General features: G+C 43.9%; 2 protein-coding genes across 4 annotated transcripts; one reads left to right on the forward strand and one right to left on the reverse strand.

The window, feature by feature from the left end:
- Nucleotides 1-619: 619 nt before the first annotated feature.
- Nucleotides 620-16,168, reverse strand: LOC117892365 (caskin-2). Of its 3 annotated transcripts, none has more exons than XM_034798574.1 (6): nt 15,606-16,167; nt 7,781-8,774; nt 3,712-3,945; nt 3,293-3,553; nt 2,722-3,189; nt 620-2,660 (listed from the first exon to the last, which is right to left on the reverse strand). In XM_034798574.1, exons 2-6 carry the CDS (start codon nt 8,729-8,731, stop codon nt 1,800-1,802), a joined length of 2,775 nt encoding a protein of 924 aa, XP_034654465.1. In that variant the 5' UTR covers nt 8,732-8,774; nt 15,606-16,167; the 3' UTR covers nt 620-1,799. The 3 variants fall into 3 exon arrangements, with proteins under 3 accessions (XP_034654465.1, XP_034654466.1, XP_034654467.1); XM_034798575.1 differs by lacking the exon at nt 15,606-16,167 and adding an exon at nt 13,668-14,001; XM_034798576.1 differs by lacking the exon at nt 3,293-3,553 and having other exon boundaries at nt 15,606-16,168.
- An 884-nt stretch (nt 16,169-17,052) lies between these two features.
- LOC117890606 lies at nt 17,053-18,195 on the forward strand. The gene is made up of 3 exons (XM_034795545.1): nt 17,053-17,197; nt 17,254-17,346; nt 17,405-18,195. Exons 1-3 carry the CDS (start codon nt 17,154-17,156, stop codon nt 18,156-18,158), a joined length of 891 nt encoding a protein of 296 aa, XP_034651436.1. The 5' UTR covers nt 17,053-17,153; the 3' UTR covers nt 18,159-18,195.
- Nucleotides 18,196-21,451: the final 3,256 nt, after the last annotated feature.

A 21,451-nucleotide genomic window follows, 5' to 3' on the forward strand; every position in this document is an offset into this window, starting at 1 on the left:
GAACATATTTTCTTTAGCGCGCAACCAAAGATATTACATTTTTTGGTTTTGGAGGAAAGTTCTTTTATTTTCACCATGCAATAGGGTTTTTGGGAATGTGTTTACTTCTTTCTTTTGCAAATAAAAATTAGAAACTTTGGAAAAATCATCATCATTGTCTATCTAATCAAGAATGGATTTATTTATTTATTTTATCTATTTCCTTTTATTTTTATATGTATTCCATACTCAAATACTTATATTTTATATTTAGTTGTTCATTTTTATTTAAATTGTTTTATTCTAGCAAGATTTCATCCTCCATGATCCATTTTTAAAAAAAATCTATCGATAGGCATTTTTTAAGACAAAATGAATGGTTTTGTGCGATAACATATCGATATTTGATTTTTTCTTCCACTTTTTGTGAGGGATTTTGCGAAACATTTGTAATTGTTGTTGCCTTTTCAAAATCGACGATGATTGTCCTGTGTTTTGGCAGCTAGTTTCTATTTGAATAGACAAACACTTTGAAGGTTTTTTACTATGAAATGTTACTTTATTTCTTGACTTTCATCATTTTATTTTGTTTTTTCTTTAGCCCATTATGTGCTTTACATGTTTGTGATTTGTATTTTTATTTATTTCGTTTACGTTTCTTTATATGCGTTTATAAGTCGATACTCCAATTTCAATTTACTAATGATATGCGCACCAAACTAACTTCCACTCAGCGCCATTAACAGAAAATAGGACACCAAAAAATGTAAAAAAATATAACTCAAAAGATAGATTTGTTTGCTACAACATTTTTATTTGTATGTAAATTATAATGAAGAAAAGAAGGCAATTCAAGTATAGTAGGTATACAGCGGAATTCTAAATGGCATTCCAGCACTCTTTGCCCGTTTAAACATAATTTATAAAGATCAATTCGTCTCCTCAACCATTCTATTCCAATCATTCTTCCTCCAACTCTTCTCGCTTGGTTTTTGTCTCATTCTTTTTGTTTTGCTTAATATAACGCTAATATAAGATTTATATTTTATATAATGCATCTTTTTACTTTGTATGGAATAACACTTAATTATACATTCACTTTATATAGTTTGATTTCAGTTTTAATCATAACGAAACAGAAGAATGTCTGCTGAATGTGGGCTGCTGTTTTCACAAAAAAATTGAACAAAACGAAAAGACTGATAAATGCAATTTGTAATTGTCTGAAGGGGATTTCGTAGTAGTAGTTATTTCTTTCCTATGATTTGTGTGTGTTTAAGTGTGTGCCTTGTGGTTCATTTGTTGCCTTTTACTGTAGTATAGTATCAAACCACTAAATACTTGCCCGTATAAATGTTTTCGTTTAAATATTTTTATTTATATATCGATTTATATATATATTTATTTTACGCTAGATATTAACTAAATGCATATATGCATTTTGCGCTTGATTCTCCATACTTCCGCCTAGATATATCCATTATTTTGTTTTGTTAACAACATTCATAGAAAGGGGAAGAGTACAAAAGTATACACACATCTCATCCAAGGGATTTCAGTTTTAGTTTTTCGTATCCCCCCCTGGCCACACAAGGGGAATACAATCCTTCTTCATACTCAGTTTTGACAGACAAAAAAAAAAAAAAAGTAAATGGTGTAAAACAATTGAAACTTAAAGTACATAAAACACATCAAAGGGATAGGACACAACACGTCACAAGTTCTACCAAAAATTCAGCTACACTACGATTTGTTGTTTGATTGGATTGGAGTGTCAATGGTGTTGAATCATAAGGAAACTTCTAATTATATTTATCCGCTCATTCACTGTCTATGTTGAGGCCCACACGCTTCTCCTCCTCGAGCATGGCGTCCAGCTCGTCCGTGAGATTGGCCAGCATGTTGCCAATATCGTTAAGCACATTCACCGACACCTTCGGCGGCACACTGGACACGGGGGCAGCCGTTTCGGGCGGTGGCATGGCATCGCCGCCTGCCGGCATTGACACTGACGATCCCCCGCCAATGCCTGCGTCCAGGGTGGGGGAGCGCAGATGCAGGGCACTGCCGCCGCTGGCCGTGCTGCCCATGCTCTCGCTTCGCGCCAGAGTCGCGTCGTGCAGCGAACTTGAAGACTTAAGCGAGTGGAACGAGTGCGCAATGTTTGCGATCGTGTTGGTGGAGGAGGAGCTGGAACTGGAGCTGGAGGAGTGCAGGTGGGGTGGATGGCTGCCGGGAATGGTGGTGGCACCAGCACCGGCCTGTCCCAACTCCTGTCGATTCAGCTGCCGCTGCTTGATCGTGCCCGTGTTCTCGTTGGCAAACGGTATCGTGTCAATCGAATCGATGCTGGAAGTGGACTTATTGTCGTGGTATTTCTCGCAGTGTATCTCCGCCGTGGTCTGCTGTATGGTGGCATAATTCGCATAGATCGGCTGTTGGCTGCCCGCTGCTGCTGCGGCTGCTGCGGCCGCCGCCTGCTGTTGCTGCTGCCAGTAGAACATTTGTTGCGCCTGCTGCTGCTGCTGTTGGGAACCGACCGCCTGTTGCTGGGGCAGTTGCACTGACCCGGGCGCAACTCCCTCTCCGCTCAGCGTGCGGGAGTTGCGTATGCTGCAGTGGCGTCGTGGCGGCTCTGGTGCAATCTTCTTCCCACTCAACGGGCTGCCACTTAGATAGTTCTGCAAGAAACAACATTTAATGGGGGTGCCAAAGACAATAAATGATCCAATGTTTACTTACCGCTCCTCCTTCGCCGCCGCTGGCTGCCCCGTACTCGGCTGCCGCCGCCGCATTCATATAGTGATGATGCTCCAAGGGTGGCATCGTGTTCAGCACGGCTCGCTGCAGGATTCCACGTTGCTGTCGCGGCAAGGTGCCACCACCCTCCTCGTAGAGCAGCTCCCGTGTGGCATCATTGGTGGGTGTAATGTCGCCGTCGTCGTAGGAGCGTCGCCAGGCCATGGCTGCCGCATTGCTCCCCAGTAAACGGGCTGCCGCCGCCTGCTGCTGTTGCATTAGTTGCTGGTGGTGGTGCTGTTGCTGGAGCGTGGCCGCAGCGGCCATGGCTGCGGCAGCCGCTGCCGTTGTGGGTGGCCCAAAGTGGCCGTAGTCCGTGGTCGTGTAATGGCTAAAGGTCAAATGGCTGCGGGTGCTGTTGTCGTGTATGTCCTCCAACGATTCCAGACTCTTGCCGCGTGGCTGACGTACCTGCAGCGAAGGAAGGAGATGGGGGGGAATAAGTTTCACGTTGCACTCGAAAAGGTCAAGGCCGTCAAGCGTTTGTCAAAATAAAACCCCAGTCGCTGCCCACCTTAATGAGCACCACATCGTTGCCCGAGCAGCACTCGTGATTGCTGCCCGTGCAGTAGTAGGCGTCTCCGTTGCTGCTGCTGCAGCTGCTGCTACTGCTGCTGCCCTGTCCCAGGCACAGGCTGCCCGCGGGGGCAGTGGCATTCAGCACATTGCTGGTGGCATAGATTTTCGTGTCATCCCAGGAGACGCGAGTGGTTGGCACATAAGATGGCGTACTTGGTATTGGCACATTGAATTGCCACGGCTTACGCTGGTACTCCTGATCGTCGAAGCCAAGTACAAAATCATACAAAAATGAAAAGTAAAACAACAAAATTAGATAAAATAATAAACAAATAATTAAATGAAGCAATAAGCAAAAGCATCTCCTGCAGAAGAACCCCTCCCATTCACACTCCATTATGTTACGCATCTCACCTGCTGTTGGTATGCATTGGCACCGCCTGGATTCCATTTGCCGCTAATTATGTCCTTGACCCGCTTGATGGCCAGCAGGATCTTCTTCTGGTGGCCCAGCTTGACAATGCCAATGTCCTCGAGATCCTCCCAAGTCACTTGGGTCACATCGCGCACCGTCTTGTAGTTCTGCTCCAACAGGGGCTGTATGTACTCCTCCAGCCGCAACAGCTGCAGCCACTCCTCAATAGAACCCTGAAATGGGGGATCGAAGGTGGGGAGAGTCATAATCATTATGGTTTATGAATTTTTCCAAATCAAATGCGCCAGTCTGTCAGAGCTAATCACATTTGATTCATGTCAGAAAAGGGAACACAGATCAGCCCGGCTACAAATTGTCCATGAACTAGTTCAGACCCCACTGATACGAAGAGGATTGGATGGGTTATGCGTTTCACTGGTGTCTCCCATGATGTTCCCCATCGACGTCGTCGCCGTCGTCGTAGCCCGTCGCCGTTCCAGCTCTAATCAGTTGTAATTGATAAGATATGACATAAATCGCGTCAAAGCACAAGCATAAAGAAATGAATAAAAGCCAAAACTCGTTGCTGTCGTCATTAAACGGTAGCCGGGCGAGTGGGGCAGCTCCAATGGACGAGAAGGGGTGCGGTGTCCCCACACGCACCACACGAACAAGAAATGCAGCAGTCAAAAATCATCAACATTGAAGCGTGGAAAGCTATGATATTTTTTTTGTTGTTTTTGCTTTATTCATACGATACATACGATATGTACACGAACGATGTGTTAATAACTTTTTCAAGCTCTCTGCTCTTTTGGTCTTTCGGCTAAATTGCTGTTGATTTCGATTTAATTAAATGTTGTCTTGTTTCTCTGAGATGCTGCTGCTGCTCCGACTGGGTCTAAGCTTGAGGAAGTTTCCATTGAAAGCAAATGCTCTGAGTCGCAGTTTGCTTTTGGGGAAATTTGTATGGTTTGATTACAGTTTGTTTAGGGAAATGTAAAGGAACATAAAATTGAAGGAGGAATAATGTTTGTTGAGTTGTGCATAGAAACCGTAGAAAACCATGTACATACATAAGCAATATGCATACATATGTACATACATATGTATGTATGTCTGTACATAACTTTGAAGTATGTACATATGTATCTACAAAACTTCACCAGAAATATGCATGTTTGTTCATATGCTAATCGAAATCCCCCTATCCCCATTCCAATTGAGTGAAGACCAACAAATATTTTCATAAGACTTTAACAAAATATTTATCTAAATTACAATTTTGGTTTTTGGGATTTTTTTTTGTTCGGTTGGTTCGTTGTGGCTTCTTCGAAATCCATTAGCAGGTAGCATATGGTATGACACTAAACAGACACAGAGACCCGCAGCACAGCAACACCGCAGCGCCGCAGCGTCACCAGCGTCAAAATACCCAACGACAGTCGACTGTCGGCCATCATTAGCGCAGGCGAAAAACAGGTTTTCCAACAAAAACAACAAACTGTACGTACCGGGGCAAAACTAAGACTGTGAGTACGTCAGGCCGAAAACTAAATACCATTTTGAGTGTCTAATAACGGACCCCAAAGACGAAACGAGAGCCCCTCTATGACCCTCAAGGTCGTTCGTTGATTGCGGTTTCTGTTTTCAGCCTCTTTTTTTCGGAACAAAACGGAGATTGGCGACCGTTTAATAACTTAGTTCCTTCCCGCTCTATCTCTCAGATATTCCGTTTTATTTCCTTTTTCGTCAAGAGATAAAAATACGAGTCTGAATGTGTGTGAAAAGAAAGCGGAGAAGCTGGTAGAATGTCGGCTAATGAGGGGCACATCTCATCTCGAGGGTTGTGAGTGGTGACTGTGTTTTTTTTTGCCAAGAGTGACGACTTTCATTTCCAGCACGCCCGTCGTTGATGATGATGTAAGTACAGGTACTGGTACTGGCACTGGCACCAGCACCTCACTCCCCAACCACACCCCAAAGACAAAGAGAGTCGAGCACCGCGAGCTTCGAGATCAGCAAATAACGAATATCGGAATGGGGCGATAAAGTATCTACAACAGCGACAAACAGGGGACGCAGACGGTGGAGACGACGCCAGTTGGTAACTCGACCAGAAACTTGGCAAACTTGCGAAAACAGTCACGGCGCGTTATATAAACAGCCGGGCCAGAGCGAGAAAAACAACAGCAACAACAAAAAAGAGCGCAAAATTCTACATGGATAGTAAAATATTATGGCATGGAGCATTTTTCAACTGAAACACACAAAAAAACCGGCCATAAAAGAAACTCAAACAGCGGGTGAACAAAACAAAAGCTGAGGTCATTTCGATTTGAAAATTGCATCATGCGGCGGGGGTTCGGCCGGCCCCAAAATCTTGCATATCGTTTGCCCCCAGAGATTGAAGGCGCTCGCTGCTGCGATAATGAAAAACCACGCTGGAGGTTATTGTATGGCAGAAACGAGTAATTAGTTGAAATCGAATGGAATGCGGCTCAAGTTTGAGCTCGATAAATGATCGATAAATTGTAACAGTTTTTCGGTTGCAGGTGGGCTGCTGGCACCAGCAGCAAGTGGGCAGCATTGCCTGCAATCTGATGAAATCTGTGAATCAGTCGAGGCTGCACACCCAGCTCAATATGCAGTTGCAGTTGTTGAAGTTGTGGATTATGGCCTATGGGTGTTAATCATGCTTGGAATGCGCCGTGTGAATGTGGAACTCAGGCGGACTCATGTGGATGCCATGTGGATTGCATGTTTAATTGAGTGCAACCTTCTGCAGAGACCTAACATTGACTTGGATCTTTTGAAATAGCTGCCTCGGATCTAGTTTTTGAGAGCGCTGTTAGCACGGTTATTTGCAAATTGACTTTATACCCGTACTATGTGGAATGCATACTGATAAGACTCCTATGGCTTGCTTGCCTCACTCAACTCACGTACGAATTTTTTAGTATGTACTTCTATTATTGTAGTGAGTAGATGTTAGTTTTGCAAATACTATTCCAAAGTCCAGAGCGGATTGCTTGTAAGAACTTACAGGTTTCTGCTAAATAGATATTTACCAATCGCATAACATGCAAATTCGACTGGATACATTTGAGTTCTATGCAAAATAGTTTTATCTGACACTCTGGTGCACTTGAAAGTGTGTTAACCCCTGGCATTGACATTCAGTGGTATTATTTATGAATATATCTCTGATTCAACTTTGAATGGAATTGTGCTTTGTGGGCAATTATTGTAGTTACTCGAATGGAACCTTGATCTGTCAGATCGATGGGCTAATGATCAGCTTCGATCCGTTGAACAATTATCCACAACCTGTTGCGGCTTCAAGTTCACCTTAATGTCAACCTGATCCGGGCGCCAGATTCCACAATGAAATCCACACCACCGGGCTGGACAAATTGTATATTTATCTACTTCGCCTCGCCGTGTTTTCAAATGAATTGTTGATGGGAATTAATGTGCGCATAATAAATGAAATTCTTTCATTAACAATAAAATTAAAAAATAAACGCTGACGGTGCTTTTTCATCTCTTTTACGCTCTCCGTCTGTCCCTCACTTTATCGCAGTCTTGGTGCTGTGTGTGGACCGCATGTGGGAAACAAGTTTCTTTCGCTTCTTTGTTATTTTTCTTTCGCTTTTTGCAAATGCTTTTTTAATGAAATATTTCAGATAAGCCGGCAACTAAACAAGCAATCAGCGGAAGGGGAGCCCGTCTGGAGCGGTGTGGTTAGCAGGCCAGAAGCACGGGCATGGCAGGGCGCAGCTATCCACAATTAGTGCCAATAGCAGCGAATTACCATATGACTAAGAGAGTTGTGCTGCTCTGGTGATTAGCAGGTTGGTGATTGTTAAGAGTTGACAGTTCTCTCTGTCTTCTATGCAACTGTTGAAGCAATTAACGAAATAATCTTTACAATGATTATCCAACCTTTCATCCATATTTTCCCTGCCTATCACACTTTATCTCTATACTCTCTCAGCATGATTCCGGGAACTGGTTACGAACGATTAGATAGGCAGATTATATTTATATTTCCCTGCTACTCACCGGCACAAAGTGGGGCAGATTGTCGAGCACTTGCAGCTTGTCGATGCGCTGCTTGATACGTTCGCGATGATGCGGATTCTTGATACCAATGGCAGTGAGATCCTCCGGGGTCATGCGGGCGATCGTGGGCAAGTCGTAGCCGGCGGCGATAAACAGTTGGGCGTACTCCTCGTGCTTCATCTCCAGCAGCCAGTCGATGATCAGCTCGTCGTTGCGCTGCCGGTCCACGCTGCCGATGGAGCACGAGCTGACGGAGCTGCAGCGAGGTGAGGAAAGCGGGGCCCGGATGGAGGCGCCCGAAGAGGAGACTCCCGTCAGGTAGGAAGAGGCTCGGCCGGAGTCCAGGCTGGCGGTGCTGTGCCGCGAACCGGAGCCCGCCGATCCCGACGAGGAACCGGGTGAGTCGCGTCCCGGAGACTGCGTCAGATCGATGCCCTGGTCCTCCTGCAGGGCCAGCTGCTGGTGGTAGTAGACTGCCGCCTTGTGGGTCAGGGGTTCTCGCAGCGTGGCACAAAACACGGGCGGCGGGCATGGCACAATGCTGGGCAGCGGGGCGGCGGTTTTCCCGGCGGCCGGTGGAGCCGGAGTCACGGCCGCTGTGGGTGGTGCACCCACCTCATCCTTCATCCGTAGCGCCACGCTCGTCTCGCGCGGCAAATTGAAGCCGCCCTCTTCCAGCGAGGGCGACGAGACAATGCTGCTGCCACTCATGCTGATCCCATCTTCCGTTTTCTGCTGTTGCTGGTGGTGGTGGCGCAGTGGTCCGCTGAGGCGGTACAGCGGTATCAGGGGCTGATGGTGACCTCCACTGGGCGATGATGGCAACTGCTGGAGTGGGTGGTAGTGCTGTTGATGTTGCTGCTGCTGCTGCAGCGGATCACCAGGAATCGTTGGCGGTTGAACCTTTTTAGCTTGTGCCGTGGATGCATGCGGCTTGAGGGAACGGTGCATGATGGGCCTCTACTGGCCCCCGGGGCCGTACTTTGTTCGACTCCTGTGGAAAAAGAGAGAGGGAGACTGCAGTTAGCAAATGTGTCCGCCAGATGTGTGTGCCAGAAACGGGGAAATCTGCATAATTGGTCATAGAAATTTTGATGTGCTGGCAGCATCTCTAAAAATAGGGCTCACACTGTGTTTACGCGATGCGGCACAAGTCAATAAACTGCTCGCCGGGATGGCTATGGTGATGGCGATGGCGATGGGGATGAGGCAGGCTCAGCGGATGAGACTGGGGCAGTCTCGAGTTTCTAGCTTCCCCCTTCCCCGCCACATTTATCGACTCAGTGCCCCACGAAGCAACGTAGTCGCAGACGTCGCAGCATCGTATTACCAGTTTCATTCACAAAAAAATGTCAACAAAGTAGGTATTCGACTGAGGAGTACCCTGCCTTGGGCGGATTTTCATGTTACAATTCTTTAATTAATTCAATGTAGAGAAAAAGAACTGATGTTTCTCCTAAAATTCTCTTTTGACAAGCTTTTCTAACACTATTTAATAACCTGCTTCCTCTCGGGATGTTTTTGCATGTTCTGCTTGCTGTCTTGCGGTAAAATCTCTTCTCTTTTAATGCAAGTAGCCTAATACGCCCTTTATTCCACCAAACACAAACACACAAACACATTTCCGAGGAAATAAGCAGAACAGATGAAGAGAGAGAGAGAGACTCAGAGAGAAATGCACCTAGGAAGACAGAGCAAGAGAGAGCGAGAGGCTGATGGCCAGGGTAAGGGTAAGGGTAAGGGCAGGCCGGCACGAGCTGTGTCAAAGTTCGTTGACTGCGCTTTGCGGTTTGGGGAAGGGCGGGTATGGTATGGTACAGACATGGCAGCTGCTTGTCTAGTCGGCAACGTCATAATACACTTGAAAAATGCACGGGCACGGGCCTCCTACGGCCGCAAAATCTGGCAAAAAGTCACGAACCATCTCTCCTCCTCAGCATGTCATTAACAGCAAGAGCGAGACATAAAGCCACACTACTTTCAATACTTGGAAATAATAAACAACAAACAACACACAAGCCTTCCTGTAGCAGCAATTTCCTGCGAAACAATGCAACAACTACAAAGTAATCAGAAGTGCACTGGAAAACACATTCCGAACCGATAAGAGCAGCAACAGCCACCTGTTCGATCAAGTGCCGCCTGATGAACGGCCCGGCCCTGCCCTGCTTGCTACGGAAAGCAGTGCACAAGAGCAGGTGTCATAATCCGCTCTTTTTGCGTGGTTGTGTGAGTGTGTGGGAGGCGAATTGCAGGCAGAAAACGTAGAGAATAAAACAAATAACGGTGGCAGTAGTAAATCTCATTTACAAGCTCTACCTCTGCTCCGCCGCTGCCGTTGCCACCGCCTTTTAATGAATTTTTATGTATGCGACGTGCCGAAAAAAAAACTGCAGTCAGCGTAGAGCCGAAACCCAAGCGAGGACTCGCGAAGAGAGCAAGTGAGAGCGCGCACAGAGGAGAGATAGAGAGAGACAGAAGCAGTGGCAGTGCAGAGTAGAGTGTCGCTTGCATTGGACTGCTTGCTGTTGCTGTTGTTGGCGTAGTAGGGTAGTATATCAACGAATGTGGGTTGCATGCGGTTTCTGTTGTTACCACCCACACTACGGGCTCGCACCACTCGCTGCACAATCCCCTGCCAGATGTTGTTGAACCGTTTCATGCGGCCGGCTTTCCTGCATTTTTCTTTCAAATGTTGTCTTTTGCCCCCTTCCGTTACCGCAATTTTTATGAGTTGCTATTGTTTTGTTGTTGGATTGTAAGTTTAATTGCGAACATGGCCCACTGTCCGTTCACACAGCAGGGTTGTCGCTCCCCACGTTACCATTCTTGTGGGTGGGTGAGCAGTCCTGTAATGAGCATAACACTTGCTTGCAAATACTACAGTGAATGTATGCTATTGGCATCGATTCCAGAATCCAGCTGAACAGATTCCCTTTACGGAATTGCCCCTCCCCATCGTACATGGTATGAAATTGTTCTGTGTGCAGCAAAAAAACTGATTGGAAATGCAATTGAAGGCTTGGGACCTTTTTGGGTTTTGTATTGGGAAATATGCACACATACAACATAAATACACGTTCATAAATACATGTACAGAAAGGGGAAGACTAAGAGAACGGAGGAGGAGAGGGAGGAAAAGAGCGGTAGAGGTTTGGGCAGCGGCTGACAGATTTATTGATTGTCGTTGTCGTCACACTCGCTCACACACACATCCATACACACACACATGTATTGATAAATGTACAATGAAGCGGAGTTGCGGTTTTGAAGTTGGCAGCAAAAACGCTGAGCAACTAAAAATAATTATGGCCGCCAATGCTCTCCACTTAGAGAGAGGGAGAGAGAGTGAACGAGCGAGCGTGCGGGGGAGGTTGTAAAAGGGATAGATAAATTGATGGAGCAGAGTGACAGCAATTTGAATACACTTACATTCGAGCAGATCGTATATGAATAGAGATTGAAAGAGCGCTAATTTAAACTATTCCTACTACTCCATCTTCTAGATGCTGACCTAAAGAGTTCCATGTGGTACTAAACGATATCGTATACTCTGTATGGGTAAGTTTCGGCACTAAACAGCGAGAGATTTCAATGTACGCATCAACGCAATATTCATATACCCATCTCTTCAATATATGTATCTCACACACACTAAAACTATCTGCTATACACAGCTGACGAAAGCGTATTTAATCTTCGTTAATTTTCCCATTTAGTGGCACGTTCTCCCCCTTTTTCCCCCTCTATTGTGCCTGGGAGAACCGTTAAAGTTTACTGGCATGAGTAATCGGCCAAATGGAGCGCAATAAAATGGCAAACGGTAACACGGCCAATCTATCACAAGAGGCGGACCGGCACCAGCACCACTACCACTACCACCAGAGGGGGGGCAGGCACCCACCATATCATCATCGGCTTGGTATCGTTGCCCAGTCAACGGCCACCCTTCCCTTCCTCCCACCGGATGGGACACAGGCTGGAATCAAATGAGGCGCATCTCAATCTCATGTTTATTAACGGTGCTCAACTGTCTGTGTATGTGTGTGTGGGTGGGCAAATGTGAGTGTGCTGGTGCTGGTGTCATTCAGCCAGTTAGATAAAGGAGGGCTCTTTCATCCTACACCCCACAGTTCCCCCACCCTTTTGGCCAACACTTCATTATCGACAACAAAAGCTGGTTCGACTCTTTGCCTCTCTCCCTTCTTCTTTATCATCTGCTGCGGGTGCTTTGCATATGACATGTTCAGGCTAAAGCTTGTTGTTTCACTCACTGCCTCTCTCCGTCCTTCTCTCTGTTTCCCTATTTCCCTCTTCTGTTTTCCTCATTTTGTCCCAAAATGCAATAGAAAAGTTTTTTTTTCGTGTCTACCACGCCCCAGTCTGTGGGAAAGAAGAGGCAGTGGTGTACTTAGTAGAATATTTTGTCAAATAAAAAAAAAACAGAAGAAAAAGCAGAACTGCACAAAAGATGGTGTCGATGATGCTGCTTACATGCCCATTCCCCTGTGCCTCTTACTGCCACAGTCTGTCGATAGCTCTCGAGAGATGTTGATCTTGCAACTGCAACAACAGCAACAATACATGGCCAGAGGCAGCCCAAACTTGTTTTGCCTGTAAAAGGGAGTTGTCGTTGCTGCTGCTGCTGCTGTCGGCTGTTCATTGTCTCTGTCTCTGCGTTTTGTTTCAGGTTTCAGAAAACGCCAAGAACAGGCAAAAACAGTGCCATGACAGCTACATACACATGTACAACATACATACATACGAATATGAGGCAGAATGCATTAATGAAGAGAGGTCCTGCACCGAGGATACCCTGCAATTGTCTTCAACATCTATTAGGTATTTAAGGGACGCCCAATAAATATTAGTTTCGGTTTCTGTTAACTGGCAACCTTTTAATAGAGGGAAAGCTGTTTCAGCACGCTGGTTGTTAAATAAGATTTTCAAAGATATGATGTACAGAACTTGGGAGAAAGAACGTGCCCGACTAGAAGAGGCACATAAGAGAAGCTCATTCAGAATATTGAAAGGGAATAGTCTTCGAGAATATACACGGCTCGTCCATACGATATTGTCCATCGCTGTAATCACATTCTGCTTTCCACACGTATAAAATATACCCTTGTTTACCCTGCATTGGCTGTTTGGGCATGAAAGAAACAGCAACACACAAGAAAAAGCTCGTAGGAGTAAACTGCAGAGCTGAAGATGTGTCGAAGGTGTGGGCGGACGGACGGAGGGGTACACGGATAACTTACGTGCAGTTTAACGGTTAATGCAAACGAAGACGACAAACGAATGCGTTGCGCATATGGTACAGGCCCACAGTCGGACTGTCCGGCTGTCCCGAGTCCCCGGACAGCAGAGACGAGACGGACCAAATAAGGCTGACAGCACGTACACAAGAGAAAAGAAATACGAGTATAACCAAAGAAAGAGAGACACCAAGCCAAAAGCGGCCATCAATTCCTTCTTTTTTTTTTGGTCAAAGAAGGCGCAAACGGAACGCGAACAAGTTGTAAGGCGAGCAATGAGTGCAGACAAAAGCAGTTACAAGACATTGACGGAGAAGAAGCAGTGCCATAAGAAGATAAGGAAAGGGGGAGGAGGAGGAGTAGGTGGAAAAGAAATGAATAATGGAGGGCAGCCGAGCTGAGCGTTTACAGCTACATTGAACTTTAGAGACTTTTGAAGCACTTGCCTCGCCTTGGCCCCCTCTCTCCATCCCTATTCCACCATTACTATGCCGAAAAACCGAGTGCGGCTACTACGCACACACACTTTTACGCCATTGCACATACATACGTGCATACACTTGCGTGGGTAAACGTTTTTTCTTTTCCATCGTTCGCGAAAACAACTGTGCAAAAAATAGGGAAATTACCATTGTTAAAAGCTGAATTTGCTGAAAATTTTTATTGATTTGCACAAAAGACACTGGAAATGCACATTAACCATCCAATTCAATTAAATTGCAATTGATTTTCCGCTAGAAAATTCTGTGCAAAAATCTCTTTTACGCCAACACGAAAACGTATATGTACACACAACCACACACACACACAGTCACACGCGCGAACGAGAGTTGCGAGCGTATACCGACGTGCGAGCGCGTTGGCTTTGGCCAAAAGGCAGTAGCATCAAACAGCGGCAGCAGGAAAAATTTAGCTGGCTTTTAGTTTTTAGGTTCCGAGGAGGCGGCACGGCACGGGACCGACGACGACCGCAAGCCAAAGCGTATTGAAACTCGGCTCCAACAGCATTCAGAGCCAGGCAAAAGCCATGTTGGAGCTAGAGTCCTCGAAGTTGCACCGGAGCGGGAGAGCGCCAGTTGTGCGCAACTTCTCTCTCTCTCCCTCTCTCTGGCTATGGACTCTCTGATGTGGCGAACTGACGGGGCAATTTGTTGCAATTGAAACAATAACAATTCCACAAGGCAATTTGTTGTTGCCTGGCAAATTAGTTTGTTAATAAATGAATGAAAGATATGAGCGAAGTAGTAGAAAAAGAAGGGAAAGGGAAGCAAAGCGGTTTATTCCCTAAAGTACGAGCTACAAAGCGGTTTTGTGGTTGCCATTGGAAACGGTGAAAATGCATTCATTCAGTGGGCACAGTGGGACAAATGGAGTGAAAAAAAGCAAATGCTGGAGAGTAGATAGAAAAGATTATTTTGAAAATTTCTCGAATTTTAACAGAAAATAAATGGCATTTGAAGTGGGTATTACCAATTCATAATCATTCAAATGTGTCCCACTGTGCCCCACGAATCACCATAAAGGCAAACAAAACTCTACACACACACACAGACATAAAACCGAACACACACCGATTGCTCGTCAACCACTTTTCATGCTGCACAAGCCAATAAGAGAGAGAGAACCACAACCAGAGAGCCAGAGCGAGTGAGAGTTATGCTAAGCTCCAAGCTGAAAAAGGCTCCAGCGGCAACTTTATTCATTTGACGTGCGCACAGTGCCCACTCTAGCTCTCTTTCTGATATTCTCTCTCTGTATAATCTGTTACTAGTGCTGCCCCTCTCCCAACAACAGTTCTAACACTTCATTGGAGCTCGTTGCGACAACGACATCAAGTCATTTGATTCCCACACAAATCTCTGCATGTTGAGCGCGACTCTCCTTCTATCCCTCGCCTTGCTCTTTCTCGCTCTCACTCGTTTCATTATGGCAAGTGAGTTATGGGATCTGGTATATGTCTCTGTGTGAGTGTGAGTGGACTGCGCTTTCTATTGATTTATATGAGTTTTATGGCGCAATCTGAGCCATATGAAAAGACTTCAAGTGCGACGACCGCTTAGAAGACATCGAAAACGCGCCCTGCATTTTACATTTAATTGCGCTTTGTTCAGAAACTAACATAAATTATGCAAATTTAAATGAAAACTTTACAAATCAGTCAAGTCAACTTCTACTCCTCCCCCGCTTCCATTGTTAACCAGAGTTGTCACGCGCCAGACGACGGCAGCGCTCGAGCGTGACGCTGAAGAGCTCTACCCCATCCCTCCTACAGACACGTGTTGGTTTATTAATTACATAAGCCACACACCAGCTGCAGCTGCAGTTTTTGTATTTTATTATTTCCTTTTCTTTTCGGAAACCCAATTTCCTGCAGATGCTGGAAGATGCCGCACAATCAAACGGTGAGAACAGCTGGCAACCCCTAAAACTGGAAATGACAGATGGCGGCGTCGGCGTTGACGTTGACGTCGACGCGAGGACGAGGTGTCCCGGCTTCAAAACGTAAACACTGCCAGAGTTGCCGAAGCACAGCTATGGTTAATGGGACTTTAAATACTAGTACTTACTTTTCACAAACCGAATGCAGAGTAGACTTTTTTCCAACTTTTAATTATCTCTCTCTCTTTTGTCATAAATTACAGGCGCAGCGAAAATGTAAACAATTGTTGTTGCTGTTGTTAGTCGCCTAATGAATTTCACGTTTTTATGACATTTTCTACAAACACAAACCGGGTGAGACAGGGAGAGGGGGGGTCAAACAAACACTGGCACTCACACACACTACACTGATACGGTCTGCCGTCTTTTATTTTATGTCTGCGACGCGCGCGCCACAAAGTAAAACATAAAAACCAGATTAATTTCGAGCAGCGCCGAAAATGTTTTTTTTTTAAGCTGCGCGCTGCTTACGTGTGTAGATTTTCTAGTTGTTTACTCCGCCATTTTTTTCCCCAGCAATTGGGCTTCACTTTTCTGGCCTTTGCAAGAGCGTCACCATCACTTAACAATTGAACGTAGTAATGCTGTAGTTTTAATAACTATCAGAAATTTCTTGAGCTAAGCATTTTCAAATTTCAATCTTTTTTCAAACATTGCCGCATCGGAGCGTCGGTTCCGCGTAAAAACAAAAACAAAATTAACAGTGTGACCGCGGATTATTCCACAAAATATACCACCCGACTCTCAAAAAGATGCCTCAAGATACCATGTCATTTTCAAAATATACCGTAAAAGTGGCAATGAAAATAATATTCATCAATTTTTATATTCGATTAAATATTAAAAGCTTGTAAGGACTCTCATCACTAAAAATATAATTTGATTCGATTGATGAATCAACTCTTTACAGTCAAGCTTCTTAAAGGACTAATTTTCATTGATTTATGGATAGAAATTGTGTTACCGAAGGTTTTTTGACTCAGTTTTGCGTTTCAAGTATGAGCTTTGATGCACAAAATCGATGCTATTGTGCGATAAGTGGATGTTAATTCGGCGCCCTCATACATTTGTTTGAATATTAGAGCCGAAAGCAATTTTCTGTTTGTTGGGGCTGAGCATGAAGTAACTATTTAAGGAGGTGCCGTCGGGTCGGCGTTCGTGTTTGCTATGCCTATAATTTCTCAGTGCGTGCTTGTCCATGAGAAAGGTTGTGTACGGACAAATTTGTTATATCTTTTTCAACTCTATTAAACGCCTTTATTAAGCATATGCGCGCTAAAATTGCTATTTTTTCGAATTAAGAGCCTAGGCAAAACAAAATCTACTAAAAAGCCAAATATCGACTACTTTCAAGTAGTAGCTTATTAAAAAATTAAATTTAGAAAAATAACTTTAACTCATTTTCTCGTAATGGGCAACTTTAACCTCCATGCCATCATAGGGTTAATCCATCACACGATAGTTTCGTTTCATTCACACTTACAGCCCAGAGCCCTTTCACTCGCACTTATTGACAGCATTGCTAAGATTCTCTTATTTTGCCGACGGGCCCTCCTTATATAATTTCTTCATGGTCAGGAGTGCATCTATTTGTATGTCATACATAAATATCATTCATTCGTCTACACTTGATAAAAGCAGGAAGCTTTTTTCTCAGCACTCAATTGTTTCTCGCTATGGCTCGAATTCTATCTGATTTTGCTGCGAATATGCAGCTTTGGTAAGTTGTGCATTCGAGTCTGGCGTATTTGCTAGCACTAACGGTTTACTCCAAAGTCCTAAGCTGCTTTACAGCACTATTACTGGATTGCTACATTATGAACGCCTATGGATATGGCTTGAAATTTCATTTGCATATTTTCTGATGTGGTAAGTTAGCGGCAGATAAAAGTTGGAGCTTCTATGGAGCTTTCTCTTTTCCCGACAGTTTTATAAGCATCTGGAAAAGTCTCATGCGTTCGCCACATGCCAGAGATGTTGCATATTGGCTTGCAAATTATTTTGGTTACTTCTGTACATGGATTTTGAAGTGCTGGAAAGTCGCTTATGGCGCCTGGACTGACTTCTGGTCCCAGCCGCAGGTGCGTCGGTACCTTTACGAGTGCAACCTCAGTGTCTGGCAGCTTGTCTACGGTATGCCGAATACCGGTAGAATTATCCTATTTAACGGTTGGCACGATGTGTGCTTTTGTTGCACCGATCGCGTGGGTCAGCTGATTGAACAGGCAAAAGTGTGCCTGGATGTGGCGCTGCTGTCCGACGAAAGTGCTAAGCACCTCAACGGCATTTTGGCTGCCCATTCTCGTGCCGTCAATGTGCGCGTTCTCGCCAGCGACAAAATGCTCCAGGCCAATGGTCCAGAGATGCTGAGGATCTGCGCTGCTGGCGTGCCGCTGCGCTCCTACGCCATGAGTGTTGCTTTCGGCTACAACTTTGCCATCATTGACAGTGAAAGACGCGCCCTGGAGATCGAAGCCGGGCAGGATACGCAGGGTCGCACCCGCCTTTGGCTTCTCAGGGACAGCCTGAAGGGCTTCCTCAAGTTTCTTCTACTCGCCGTGAAGAACAATGGGAAAAATGATTACAGAAATGACAGTTACCATTTTCAACACTTCTTTGCTGAATGGAAAATCTTGTATCCCATTACCCCGGATTATTTGAAAGCATACAATTATATATGATAGCACAGAGCTGTGCTAAAAGTGTTCGAAATTAAAAGTTACTTTAGTTTAATTTTTTGTTTATTAGACACCATAAATTGTAGTAATTTAGTCATTTCAGTTGAATAAAACTCAACAAAGCAAATCCCAATAGATTATTATTACATACTATTACTACTATTACTTATTATTAAGGGTATAATTTAAAGCAAACAACAAGTTAAAGTGAGAGCAGTTCGTAGTTGTTTGGGGGAGAAGTTTTCAAACCAACAGAATTTAAAATTTGTCCAAGCTTTGTTGGAGAATAATGTACAGAACCTGGATGGATATTCATTTAAAAGTCCACATGCTGTACTTTCTGAAGAAACTTACAGCCTCAGATCTACTATAACTTTTCCTCCTTCGATCCTCCTTCCAAGTTAATCAAAACGAGAAGGGACGTGTGAGACGCTTCTTACGCGTCACAACTTTTATACCCGGCACTCAGTACTACATCTGCAACTTAGCGGTTATTTGTAAAATTTTACATTTTTTCTTCATCTGTCATCTACATCAACAACACTACTCACGCCAACACGCTCCTTTAGCTCGCCACCCTCCCCTAGAGCAACACACTCCAGAGTCAGGGCAGAGTCGCGGCAGAGGCAGTGGCAGAGACGTGTCAGGGGCAGAGTCCATAAACCATGTGCGCGAAGCAGAGTGTGAATGAGAGAATGTGTAAAAAACAAATAAAAGCTGCGGGACGGTGTGGGTTTGGCCACTGCAAATTAATATCTTCATTGTGGCTATAATAATGATCCAATCGGATCCCAATTTGGTGATCTGATAGATATGGTCATTCCCTACGAAATGGCGTTTTTTTGTTATCTTCCAAATTGTAGATTTGGGAGGTTTTCGCCTTTTTGGGGGGGCGGAAGGGGGCGGGGCTCATTTTTGAAATACACTGGTTTCAGTGTGAGCATACAGCAGTCTGGTGCCAAAATTTGGTGGCTTTAGCTTTTATAGTCTCTGAGTACTAGGCGCTCATCAGGACGGACAGACGGACAGACGGACGGACGGACGGACAGACAGACAGGCTCTATCGACTCGTCTATTGATGCTGATCAAGATTATATACACTTTATGGGGTCGGAAACGTTTCCTTCTGTGCGTTACATACAACCGTTATTCGCACAAATACAATATGGCCTATTTACTCTTGGAGTACCGGGTATAAAAATCAAAATATTTAATGATTTACCCTTTGCATTCGATATACATTTTGAAATATGCATGTCCGTAAAAATATTTTCAAGCCCAGCGGCCATTCTAAAGCACTAGGGCAGAACCTGGACATGGGTGGGTGGTTAAAAACGAGAAGGGTTGTGTGAGACGCTTCTTACGCGTCACAACTTTTATACCCGGTACTCAGTAGAACATCTGTACCTTACATTTTACATTTTTCTACTTCTTTCATCAACATCTACATCTACATACATAACTTCTCACGCCAAGAAGCTCTTTTAGCTCGCCCCCCTCCCCTAGAACCGCACAATACCGCAAATAAAAGCTGTGGGACGAGGTTTAGCCACTGGAAATTAATTTCTGAGGGACCTTGCTGGGGATCTGATAGATATGGTCATTCCCAACGGCGTTTTTTAGTTTTTTTGTATCTTTAAAATTGTAGCTTTGGAAGGTTTTCACCCTTTTGCGGGGCATTTTTTAAATACTCACAACAGTGTGAGCATACATAAGTCTGGATGCAAAATTTGCTGGCTCTAGCTTTTATGGTCTATGAGTACTAGGCGCTCATCAGGACGGACAGACGGACGTCCGGACAGACATAGCTCAATCGACTCGGCTATTGATGCTGATCAAGAATATACATATGTATATATGTACTTTATGGGCTTGGAAACGTTTCCTTCTGTACTTTGCATACGTCCACTTTGTGAACAAATACAATATACCCTATTTACTCTTCGAGTACCGGGTATAAAAAAACAGATTAATTTCGAGCAGCGCCGAAAATGTTTCTTTTTTAAGTTGCGCGCCGCCATTTTTTTCATATTTAATATTCTTCAATATTGATATTCGATTAAATATTAAGAGCTTATTATCACACTCAGCACTGAACGTATAATTTTATCCGATTGATGAATCAATTCTTTACAATCTTGCTTTTTAAAGGACTAATTTTCATTGATTTCTAGGTAAAAACGGTTTAACTAAAGGTTTTTGACTCTGTTTTTCGTTTCAAGTATGAGCTTTGATGCACAATATCGATGCTATTTTGCGATAAAAGGAAGTGAATTCGGCGCCCTCATACATTTGTTTGAATATTAGAGCCGAAAGGAATTATCTGTTTGTTGGGGCTGAGCAGCTATGCACTGGATAGGATTTTCGAGTTTTGACCATCCACTAGTTATAAACAAAGCTGCTACTGTCAACAAAGGCGCAGACAATGCCTATCCGGCATACCTTGGGTAAGGGGCACAATAGCAACTGATGAAATTTTCGTTATGTTATGCTGAAATGTATGTAGAATCTACTAAACGAAATTTCTCAGTAAAAAATTTAAACATTTTTTAAGAATAAACTGTATACCATGTCCTTATTCATAGATAAATCCAGGATGATCAAGAACATTGACGTAAAATATATGTATGTTACGTTTTTTTACATCTTTTGTTTAAAACTTTTTTTGTTTTTTTGATATTTAATTGCTACATCGAAATTGGATGGTCGCAGAGATGACCAGGTAATTCAGTTTTGTGTTGAATATTATAAAAAAATTACTGAAAATTTTGAACTCAAAAAAGAATTGTTTGCCGAAGTAACACTATAAATATAATGTGTTTTAAACTTATTTGGTAAGCAGTCATTTGTGCACATTTGAATATGTCTGATAAAATTATATACATCATTCTATTTCTAGTGTTCGTTCGGCAAACAACTCTTTTTTTGAGTTCAAAATTTTCAGTAACTTTTTTATAATATTCAACACAAAACTGAAGTATCTGGTCAATGCGGACTCATCTCTGCGACCAACCAATTTCGCTGTAGCGATTAAATATCAAAAAAAAAAAAAAAAAATTATATATACAGGCCTAGTAGTCTTTGCTTGCTAGATATATTAAACAGAATATCAAAATTTAGGAATATAGTTTTCGGTCTAGGAGAGAGAGATATTAACCCATTTTCGTCGTGGTGTCTTAAAAATCTTCCCGCGAAATTTATATACACTTGCACAATATTACGCAGTTAAGAAGAACAAGTTCAAGGTAATTCTTTTGTTGAATGAAGATGAAGGAATGTTTTAGAAGGAGCATATA

Source organism: Drosophila subobscura, chromosome E (assembly GCF_008121235.1).
Source record: "Drosophila subobscura isolate 14011-0131.10 chromosome E, UCBerk_Dsub_1.0, whole genome shotgun sequence".
NCBI lineage: Eukaryota > Metazoa > Arthropoda > Insecta > Diptera > Drosophilidae > Drosophila > Drosophila subobscura.